Source organism: Chrysochloris asiatica, unplaced genomic scaffold (genome assembly GCF_000296735.1).
Source record: "Chrysochloris asiatica unplaced genomic scaffold, ChrAsi1.0 scaffold00321, whole genome shotgun sequence".
NCBI lineage: Eukaryota > Metazoa > Chordata > Mammalia > Afrosoricida > Chrysochloridae > Chrysochloris > Chrysochloris asiatica.
Window position 1 is genome coordinate 574748 of NW_006408839.1, and position 11660 is coordinate 586407.

The 11660-nt window shown below is 45.8% G+C and overlaps 1 protein-coding gene across 1 annotated transcript in view; it reads left to right on the plus strand.

The window, feature by feature from the left end:
• Positions 1-11660, plus strand: part of ADCY2 (adenylate cyclase 2 (brain)) — a 403615-nt gene that overhangs the window by 138544 nt on the left and 253411 nt on the right. The window contains exon 3 of the mRNA XM_006875344.1: positions 7397-7558. Within this exon, the coding sequence (XP_006875406.1) occupies positions 7397-7558 (162 nt within the window). The remainder of the gene's footprint in view (positions 1-7396; positions 7559-11660) is intronic.

The window sequence follows — 11660 nt, forward strand, 5'->3', positions numbered from 1 at the left end:
CCTGCAAAAGTTGGACAATGAATAAGGAAGACCGTAGAAGAATCGATGCATTTCAGTTACGATGCTGCAAGAGAATATTTTGTACTGCCAAAAGAACAAGTTAATCTGTATTGGAAGAAGTACATCCAGAGTGCTCCTTGGAAGTCAGGCTGGCCAGACTTTGCTCGGACATATTGTCAGAAGGGACCAGTCTCTGGAGAAGAACTTCATGTTTGGTTAAATGGTAGGTCAGTGAAAAAGAGGAAGACTCCCCAATGAGATGGACTGGCCCAGTGGCAGCATCAATGGACTCAAATATAGCACTGATTGTGAGGTTGGCACTGTACCGGGCAGTGTTTTGTTCTGTTGTGTCTAAGAAGTCTATGAGTCGTGCCGACTCAGGGTCACCTAACAACAACAGTCACAACAGGGTTTCTCTGCAGGGTGGCATTGGTGTGCTCAGAGCGCTCTCTTCAACCTCTGGACAGATACAGCTCTGGGAAGAATCCCAGCCACAGAAATATTCCCATGGCAACGTGGAAACCCCACGCTTGATTCAACTTTGGGGAGCTTTTCACCCACATAAACTCTCCATGTGCCAAATCCCTTTTGATTTGACAGATGTCCCTTTTTGGGTTGTATTGGAAAGAGGTTAGAAAATCTAGAACCCCCTGGGACTAGTAGAAGAGAAGCCTGTGTGGTACAGTTGTTAAGCCACTGTGCTCCTAGTCAGAAGGTTGGAGGTTGGAATCCACCCGCTGTTCCGTGGGAGAACCATGTGGCACGTTGCTTCCATAAAGACAGAAGCCTTGGGGGCACTTGGGGGCATTGGTACCTTATCCTACAAGATCCCTGTGCATCTGGTTTTTGTTCTGCAGGGTCTAGTAAGTGGAGGCCTGATGCAACGCTATAGGATAAGCATTGGATACTAACCACAAGTCAGTGGTTCAGACCCACCCGTCACTACTAACAGGCCCAATACAGGCTCACTATGAGTCAGAACAGACTCGACGACACTTAACAACAACAACTTGGGACTTGACCAAGTGCTAAATGTATTGTTCCTGGTGCAGCCGCCAAGGTTCTGCACAGCTCTGCCAGCTGCCCTCCTGAAAGGAGTGGTACAAACCAGACTTAATGCACTTACTCAGCTGACCTTCGGCATCGGTTGTGTTGTATGTGGATGCACACGTAATATATGCTGACAGGACTGAAGGTGGTGGCTGATGACCATCCTTGCCTTTCCTTTGAAAGCTCTGGGGTTCACAGAATCAAAGGTGTGTTGCACACACTACGGTGCACTCAGCTGAGCTGTTCAAAAGCTGTAACTATTTTAGAGGCTGTGACAAGACTTCCCATCTGAAGAAACAGAAGCAATGGTGAGAAGAGGTTTCTTTCTAAATTGGTTGTCCAAATCGGATATTTGACAATGACCACTCAGTGCCTCGTTTAGGCGAGAAAACTGTATTATAAATACCATCAAGCGGACTCTGACTCATACTGACCCTCTATAGGGTTTCCAGGGTGAGCATTCCACTGTGAACCACAAGGTCAGTACAGTAGTTCAACCCCACCAGCTGCCCTTTGGAAACCAATACAGGGTCACTATGAGTCAGAACTGACTCCACAGCACTTAACAACAACAACAACAACATAGGGTTTCTGGGAGTCCTGGTGTGGAGCTGTGGGTTCATGAGCAAGACTGCAAAGTCAGTTTGAACCATAAGGTCAGTGGTTCAGGTTCACCCGCTGCTCCTTGGAAACATTGTACAGGATCGCTATGGGTCGGAACCGACTCGACGGCACTTGCCAACAACGACAACATGGAGTTTCTGAGGCTGTAAATCCTTATGAGAGTATAGTCTCATCTTTCTCTGTGGAGCGGCTGGTGGGTTTGAACTGCTGATATCGCATGCCTGACCCACAGCATCACCAGAGCTCCTGTATTTAAGAATGGTTCTTGTGAATTGGATGGCTGTTGCTGAGCACAGTGTACATTTAATTTCTCCCAAAGCCACAGTGAAGCAGCAACTGTTTTTCTCATGCCTGAAAGTGTCTTTTCCCATAGTCAGCGGCTCTCAGCTGGGGGCGGTGTTGCCCCCACAGGACATTTGGTGACATCTGCAGACATTTGTGGGTGTCACAAACATGGTGGGTGCTTCTGACATTCAGTGGGAGGAAGCCAGCAATGCTGTTGAATATCCTACAATTCCCAGGAGGGACCCACAACAAAGAACTATTCAGCCTCAAATGCCGCAGTGCCGAGGCTGAGAAACCCAGCGCTGAACTGCTAGCTAACATCTGCACCCACCACCCGGTGATGGGTCAGCCCTGAAGTTCTCACTGTTCTTCCATTTGTCAGGTTGCTAAAGGTTCATTGTGGATTACTAGTTCTCATAAACTATCCTGCCAACCAAGAACCCTGGTGACTCTGTGGATTAAGACTGGAGCTGCTCACCCAAAGGTCGACAGTTCAAATCCAGCAGCCACTCCTCAGGATAAAGAGGAGGCAGTCTGGTCCCGTATAGATTTAAGGTCTCAGAAACTCTAAGAACAGGACTCCTCTGTTCTATGTGGGGTTACTGTGAGTTCAGATTCACTCAATATCCGTGGGTTAGCTTGTAAACAGGGAACCCTGGTTGTGCACTGGTCAAGTACGAAACAAAAGGTCAGCAGATTGAGCCTACCAGCTGGTCCATCACAGGAAGAACTGAAAATCTGCTTTCATAAAGTTTTCAAAATAAAATAAGTTAAAAAACAAACAAGCTAGCCATAGAGTTGATTCCAACTTACAGGGACCTTATTGGTCAGAGGAGAACAGCTCTGACGGTTTGACAAAGTTGTCATAGCTACAGAAACAGAAAATCACATCTTTCTCCTGTGGAGCAGCTAGTGCATTCGAACCATCAATTTTCCAGTTACTAGCTGAGTGCTTGACCATTACACCACTGTTGCTGTTGTTGTTAGGATTTCCGAAGCTGTAAAGCTTAGTGGGAACTGAAAGCCTCCTATTTCTCCTGCAGAGTGGCTGGTGAGTTTGAACCGCCAGCATCGTGTTTTGCAGTCCAGTGCTTATCCTGCCAAGCCACCACAGTCCCCACTATGCCAACCTTGCAGACCTAGTGGGGCTATTTCACTCTGTCCTGTAGTGTCGCTGTGGAGTCCTGGCTTGGCGCTGTGGGTTAATGCCCTGGACTGCAAAGTCAGTTTGAACTATAAGGTCTGCAGTTCAAGTTCACCAGCCACTCCTCTGAAAGCCCATGCAGGGTCACTATCAGAACTGACTTGACAGCATATAATATCAACAACAAACTTAGTGTTGTTACGAGTTGGAATCAACTTGACGATAACAGGTTTGGTGTTTTTGGTTTTATCCTATAAACATCAGCTAAAAGGGTACATACAGCTGAATGGAGGGAAAAGTGCCTATGTCTGAAACAGGAGCCCTTCTTCCTGGAGGATTCTGGGTCTAGGCACCAGGTTCTTCACTCAGTTCCTGGCTCAGCATGCAGAGTGTATGTTATGGTTCCCATTCTCCAGGGGAAGGGATGTGACTTTTCTGTTATGTCTTGTTATAAACATTTTCCAATGCTTTACACTGTGAGGTGTGCCTCCCAGGGGATGGAAAGCCCTGTAAAGTGTTCATGAGGACAGGGACAGCATGAGACACTTGGATTTAATCATGGGCCCTGACGCTGACAATAGTGGGGTGTTACCGGTCACACCGCCCACCTCGCTGGACCACAGCTGCCTTCTCTGTGACCTGGGTGGAGTGGCGTGGAGAAGATGAAGCGAGGAGCTGGGAGAGACGCGCAGTGAACGCTAATGTTTGTGGTTGTTAGGTGCTGTTGCATCAGCTCCGACTTTGGGTGAGGCCGTGCACAACAGAACGAAACATGGCCAGGCCCTGTACGATCCACACAACTGATGGTATATTTGAAGATGTTCTTCCAGTCACCGTCAGTCCATCTCTGAAGGTTGTACTTCCTTCGAGATGGATTGTTCCTTTTTCTGGATGTTATGTGAAGTCGAGTCAGTTCCAACTCATAGCAATCTGGATAGGACCTCCAAGGAGTAGCCGGCGGCCTTGAACAGCCGACCTTGTAGTTTGCAGTCCAGTGCATATCCTACAGAGCCTTCCTCTTGGCAGTCCGTAGTATGTTCCGTATTCCTGTTCACCTGTGCCGTAATTGAAATGCTTCCGTCCTTCTTTTTCCTTGGTGTTGCTTCCTTATGCGCATGAGACGACTGAAAATGCCCATGACTGCGGCAGCACTGCCTTCTTCATCAAGGTGACAGCTTTGGTTTTTAGCTCATTAAAAAGGTCTTTTGCAGCAGACTTGCTATGACTTCCTTGATAGATATTTCTCTTCCAACTCCCGTCTCTTACTATATATGTATATATGTATGTATGTATACACACACACACACACACACAAGGAGCTCTGGTAGCACAGTGGTTACGAATTGGGCTGCTAACTGCAAAGTCAGCAGTTCAAAACTACCAGCTGCTCCACGGGAGAAAGATGAGGCATTCTGCTCCTGTAAAGATTTACAGCCTTGGAAACCCTGTACATGGTTGCTATGGGTCAGAACTGACTCAACTACACTTAACAAGAACAACATAAACACACACCTATTATGGAGTCATGGTGCGGCAGTCTTACAGGCGTTGACGACTTCGTAGTATTGGTGAGGGCACTGCTAATTCACGGCATGAGGCGACAGTAGAAATAGGAAAATATCAACGGTAGATCAAGTATTAGTGAAAAGCAAGACTTGGGTGGTCAGATGGTTGAAACTTGTCTACATTTTTGTCAGAGTGAGAAGTATGTATTGGTTGATCCCACTTTTACTAGACAAAGTGATAAAGGAAAGGGTGAAATCATCTATTCCAAGAGATTTGGAAGATAGCTACCTGGCCGACTGACTGGAAGAGATCCATTATTTGTACCCATTCCAAAGAGAGGTGACGCAACAGAATACGGAAACCCTCACACAATATCATTAGTGTCATATGCAAGTAAATTTTTGCTGAAGTTAATTCAAAAGTGGCTACAATCATACATTGACAGGGAGCTGTCAGAGGTTCAGCCTGGATTCAGAAGAGGCCATGGAACGAGACATATAATTGCTGATGTCCGATGGATCTTGGCTGAAAGCAGAGAATACCAGAAAAGTGTTTACCTGAGTTTTATTGACTATGCAAATTATTTCAATTGTGTGGGTCATAACAAGCTATGGACAGCAATGTGTGTTCATAAGAAATCTGTACAAAGATCAAGACGCAGTTGTTTAAAATTAGAAAAGGTGTGCACCGGGGTTGTATTCTTTCACCATACTTATTCATTCTGTATGCTGAGGTATATGAAGAAAAATATGGCATCAGGATTTGAGGCAGACTCATTAACAACGTGTCCTATGCAGATGATACAACCTTGCTTGCTGAAAGCAGAGAGCACTTAAAATACTTGCTGATGAAGATAAAGGACCACATTGCGTTGCACGTCATTGTAAGGAAATAAGAAATCCTCACAACCGGGCCAATACACAACATCCATATAAATGGCTTAAAGATTGAAGTTGTCAAAGACTTCATTATGCTTGCATCCACCATCAACACTCATAGAAGCAGCAGTCAGGACATCAAATGATGTATTACATTAGGCAAATCTGCTGCACAAGACCTAGAGAAAAGATGTCAGTTTGAGGACTAAGGTGCGCCTGACCCAAGCCATGATATTTTCAATAACCTCATGTACATGTGAAAGTTAGACAGGGAATGAGGAAGCCCATTGAAGAATTGATGCATTTGAGCTATGGAGTTGGAGGAGAATATTGAAAGTGCCATGACTGCCAAAGGTCAAGGTAATCTGTGTTGGCAGAAGAACAAACAGAATGCTCCTTCGAAGCCAGGATGTCCCGGCTTCATCTCTCATACTTTGGACATGTTATCTAGAGAAGGACATCATGCTTATGAAAGTGGAGGGTTAACGGAAAAGAGGAAGACTCCCAGTGAGATGGATTGGCACAGTGACAGATGCAATGAGTAAATGTAGCCACAATTGTGAGGTTGCTGCGGGGCCAGCCAGTGTTTTGTTCTATTTTGCAAAAGGTTGCTATGAGTGGGCACCATCTTGACGACACTTACCAACAATAACAATGCTATAGTCATGCTCTTAGCATCCATTCTCTCTAACCCTCCTACCTGCCAACCCTGCGTGGGTCTCAGCATACAATTTGATAAATAAGTTAAAGTATCCCACGGTTTGTGTTCTGTGGTACAGAACCACATTCTGATGTCATGTGCCTGGCCACGCAGCCACAGCTGTGAAATGCTCAAAAGTAAGCCCATGGTTGTTGCGTTTTAGTCCCAGTGACCTCATGTGTGCCGAGTAGAACTGTGCTCTGTGGGGTCTTCATTGCTTCGTCCTTTCCTAAGTAGACCACCAGGCCTGCCTTCCAATTCACTTCTGAGTGGGTTGAAAAGCCACTCTTTCCGTTTCAGCCACATGCTTGGCTGTTTTACCTCCCACAGACTCCTGAAGGACTCGAGTTACCCTAAATGCATGCAGTGTTTGGGAAACTGAAACTGGAAGTCTCAAGACTGAAACAGAATGACTTTCGGCACCACAGAACAAGCGTACCTAGTTTTAATGGCAGTTTCTTTCATTGCACTTTCTGGATATTGCGTTTTGTACAAATGGAGTGTTTGTGGCAATCAGACATCCGGAAAGTCTGTCGATGGTGTTTTTCCAAGAGTGTGTGCTCACTCAGTGTCTGATTCTCACACTATTTCCAAGTTTGTCATGGTGCACACTTACTACACTTCGCATACCCCTTGTCATCAGTTGGTTCCAACTTTCAGTGATCCTATTGGACCAAGTAGATCTGCACCAGTGTTTTCTGAAGCTATACATCTATATGGGAGCAGACTGCCTCATCTTCCTTCCAAGGAACAGCCTGTGGGTTTGAACTGTTGCCCTTTCAGGTAGCTTCACCATTGTGCCACCAGGGTTCCAACAGCGTACAGTGTAGTGGCCACCTAACTTTTTTGTTGTTGTCAAGGTCAGTTCTGACTCATAGTGACCCTACATAGGGTTCCCGAGGAGCAGCTGGTGGGTTTGAACCACCGAACTTGTGGTTCGCAGTCCAGCGCTGGTCCCACACGACCCCAGCAGCAGCCCTCTAACTCTCCCAGGCACTGGGAAACCAAAGCCACATGTGACTCAGTTTAGTGGGATGGTGACTTCAGTGTGGTGGTCTGGAGCCGAGCTCTGCCTCTCACTCTGTGAACGGAGTGGCTTACGTGGTCACCATACCATTTGCTAGGTGGGCACAGCACTGGGGAAGACCAGCGGGCCACTGGGGAATCCGAGTCCTGCGTGACACACCTGTTCTTCTCCCCTCTTGGCAGGTGTCCTTCTTCCTCTTCATAATCTTCGTGGTCTACACCATGCTTTCCTTCAACATGCGGGATGCCATCATCGCCAGTGTCCTCACCTCCGCTTCACACACCATCGTGCTCAGCGTCTGCCTGTCTGCGAAGCCGGAGGCCAGGGAGCACCTGGTCTGGCAGGTGGGTGTTCCCCCAAATCAGCTGGGAGGGACTTGGGCTTCCTGTGGGGGCAAAGGGGGTGGTGTGGGGCCACTCATCTGGTCAGGCTGTGGCTGTGTTTGTGATACCTGCAAGCTGCTCCCTGAGTGCAGGTCAGGGTAGCCACCCAGCCACCTCCCCTCGAGAATTAACAATGGCTTTGTACTCCATGAAACCAGCGCCAATAGGTGCATGGGATATGACAGCTCCGTTGGGCTGATTGCTGCATATCATGTTAATTTTCCTTTTGAAACTTTTTGCTGTGAAATGGGTGAAAGTTTATAGAGCAGATCATCAGTTTTGCATTCAACAAATCATACTCTTCGTTTCATCTTAATGATTGTAATCCCCTCGATGGAACAACAGTTATACCACTTTCTCCCTGTGGCTCATGTTTCTGCTCCACCCTCCTTCCCATCCCTTCTTCATTTTGTCCTTAGGCCCATGTTGCCCTCGTGTTATTGATCCCCCTATTTTTCCTACCTACTCTTCGGCTAAAAACTGGGTTCTGAGAGTGAGTTCTGTCCCAGGCCTGAAGGGTGGTTGAGGGCCGGAGTCTCGGATTCCTTGTCTCTTTCTGACTAGCGAGTCTGATTGATTTTGTAATGTTAAGTTTTGTTTCACATTTTTTCCCACTCTATCTGAGACCTTCTGATGTGACCTCGCAGAGTGGCTGGGTACTGTCTAGTTTTCTGGTCCCCAAGTCCTGGACACTAATGTTCACGTGTTCCATTGGTCCCCTGGACTAACTGGTTCCAAGCGTCTTTCCTTTTCATCACTCTTCATTTTTAGTTGCACTTTCCACGGTCACCCGGAAGCTTTAAGATACCCGTCACTCACCAAAGCAGGATATATACATCATTGCCTTTGTGATCTATGTTATGCCAATTGACCATGGCGACCCCTGAGGTATAGTGCTTTTAATTTCAGTGGCTTAGAGCTGTCCAGGGTCCTGGTGTGGCACTGCAGAATAATGCAGTGGACTGCAAGGTCGGTGTTCAAATGCACCAGCTGCTCTTTGGAAACCCTTTACAGTGTTGCTATTATCAGAACCAACTCAATGGCACTTAACAACAACAACAAAGGTGCCCTGGTGGCACAGTGGGTTCAACATTGGGCTGCTAACCAATGTTCAGCGGTTGAAGCCACCAACCCCTCTGCAGGAGAAAGATGAGACAATCTGATCCCATAAAGATAAAGACCATATGACGCGACTCCTCTCTGTCCTATAGACTCACCACAAGTCAGCAATAACTTGATGGCACTGGGTTTGTGTTTTATTTATTTTATTTTATTTTTTTATGCCTTGTAATGCAATGCTCTTATTTTTAGAGGGAGATAGCTGATAACTTAGACATTTAATTTCATAATTCTCCCTAATTTCTCCCTACTTTGTATGCTGTTGCTTCTGTTGTGTGCCATCAAGTCAGTTTCGACTCACACCAACCCAGTGTAGGGTTTCTGAGGCAATGTATGTTTTGTTGTTGTTATATGCTGTGGAGTCGGTTCCAACTCATAGCGACCTTGTACAGGGTTTCCGAGGCTGTAAATCTTTACGGGAGCAGAAAGCGTCATCTTTCTCCCATGGAACAGCTGGTAGTTTCGAACTGCTGACCTTGAGGTTCGCAGCCTGATTTGTAACCACTACGCTACCAGAGCTCCAGGAGCAGAAAGCCACATCATTCTCCCGCAGAGCAGCTGGTGGATTTAAACCAGCAACACTGCTTTGAACAGCCCAATGAATAACCCACTAGTCACCAGGACTCCACTTTTTATACTGAAAGAAGACAAGTACCTACCCCAGAACCAACACAAAGACAGTGAGGGCAGTTGTTCCTCCTCGGGGGGCTCTCCGATTGGGCAGAGTGTACACACACGATGACCCGCATCACCCAAGACACACACTGCAGACAGACAGTGACTCACCAAACAGAAGAAGAAAGGCCAATGTCTGAGTAAAGAAAAAGCCCACGAGCTGTACCTGGGGAGAAGTGAGAGGAAACCCCGCTTTGCGCTTCCTGTTTCTACACATGGACCTCACCAGATGGAATCAAATTGATGACCTCTGTGCAAAGAGATAACGGAAAACCTTAATCGGTGATTTGTTGTTTTCAGGTGTCGTCGAGTCAGTTCCAAATCATAGCAACCCTGTGTGCACAGCAGAACGAAATACTGCCTACTCCTGTACCAGTGTCTCAGTCAGTGTTATACTTGAGCCCATTGCTACTGCCACTGTGCCACTCTAGCTCCTTAGGGATCCTTCTCTTTTTTGCTGACCCTTCTTATTACCAAGCATGCTGTCCTTCTCCAGGGACTGCTCCTGACAACCTGTCTGAAGTATGAGAGGTGGAGTCTGGCCATCCTGGCTTCTAAGGAGCACTCTGGCTGTATTTCTTCCAACACAGATTTGTTCGTTCTCCTAGCAGTCCATGGTACTTTGACTATTTTTCTCCAACTGGAACTCAAATGCATCAGTCACATCATGCAAACGAAGGCCAGAAGCCAACTGTAGAACAGACCATCAATGGCTCATATGCAAGTTCAGACTGAAGGTGAAGAAAATTGTAACAAGTTTATGAGAGCCAAAACATGATTTGGACATATGCCACCTGAATTTAGAGACCATCTCAAGAACAGATGTGATGTATCAGACACTGATGCTCAAAGACCAGATGAGTTGTGGGATGACATCAAGAACATCATACAGGAAGAAAGAAATGGTCATGAAGAAGACAGGAAAAGAACATAACGGATATCAGAAAAGACAACCTTGCTCTTCAGCGTAAGATGCTAAAGCAAATGGAGGAGCTGAGGAAGTAAAGTAGCTGAACAGAAAATTTCAAAGGGTGGCTCAAGAAAACAAAGTCAAGTATTGCAAATGTGCACAGACACTGGAGTAGAAAACCAAACAGGAAGAACACGTTCAGCATTTCTCGAGCTCAAGGAACTGAAGAAAAAATTCAAGCCTTCACTTGCAATATTGAAGGATTTTGTGGACAAAAAATACTGAATGATGCAAGAGAGCACCAAAAGAAAATGAAAGGGATACATAGAGTCACTGTAACCAAAAGAAATGGTTACTCTGCAACCAATTGTAGCAGTAGCATCTGATCAAGAGCTCATGGTATTGAAAGAAGAGCCAAGCTGCATGGAAGGTATTGTTGAAAAACAAGGTTTCATGAATTGATAGAATACAAATGGAAGTGATTCAGAAAACAGGTACTGCCCTGGATGTGGTCACTCGTCTATGCCAAGAAATTTGAAAGATGGCTACCTGGTTAACTGATTGGAACAGATTCATAATTCATTCCAAAGAGAGGCGACCTACTGGAATGCGGACAGGACTGAACAGTATCATCAGTTTCACATGCGAGTAAAATTTTTCTGAAGATTGTTACAAAGCAGCTATAACAGTACATCAATCAGGAACTGCCAGAAATCCAAGCTGGATTCCGAAGAGGACTTGGAATGAGGGATATCATAGTTGATGTAAGATGGACCTTGGCCAAATACAAAGAATTTCAGAAATATATTTACCTGTGCCTTGTTGACTACACAAAGACTTTCAACTGTGTGGATGTTGACAAGCTATGGATATCAGTTGTGAAAAATGGGTATTCCAGAACACTTAATTGTGCTCATGAGGAGCTTGTACACAGACCAAGAGGTAGACGTGCCAGCACAAGGTGATGTATGGTTTAAAATCAGGAAAGGTGTGTCTCAGAGTTGTCTCCATTCACCATGCTTATTCAGTCTACATGCTGGGCAAATAGTCTGAAAACCTGGATTAAATGAAGAAAAACGTGGCATCAGGATTGGAGGAAGACTCATGAACAACCTGCGATATGCTGAAAGTGAAGAGGACTTAAAACACTTACTGATTGATGAAGATCAAATATTACAGCCATCAGCCTGTGCGGCACCTCAATGTAAAGGACCCAGAAATCCTCACAAGTATACCAAAAATTGAAGTTGCCACAGACTTTGTTTTGCTTGGATCCACAATCAATATATTCATGGACGGAGCAGTCAGGAAATTAAACTATGTATTGCATTCGGTAAATCTGCTGCACAAGACCTCTTT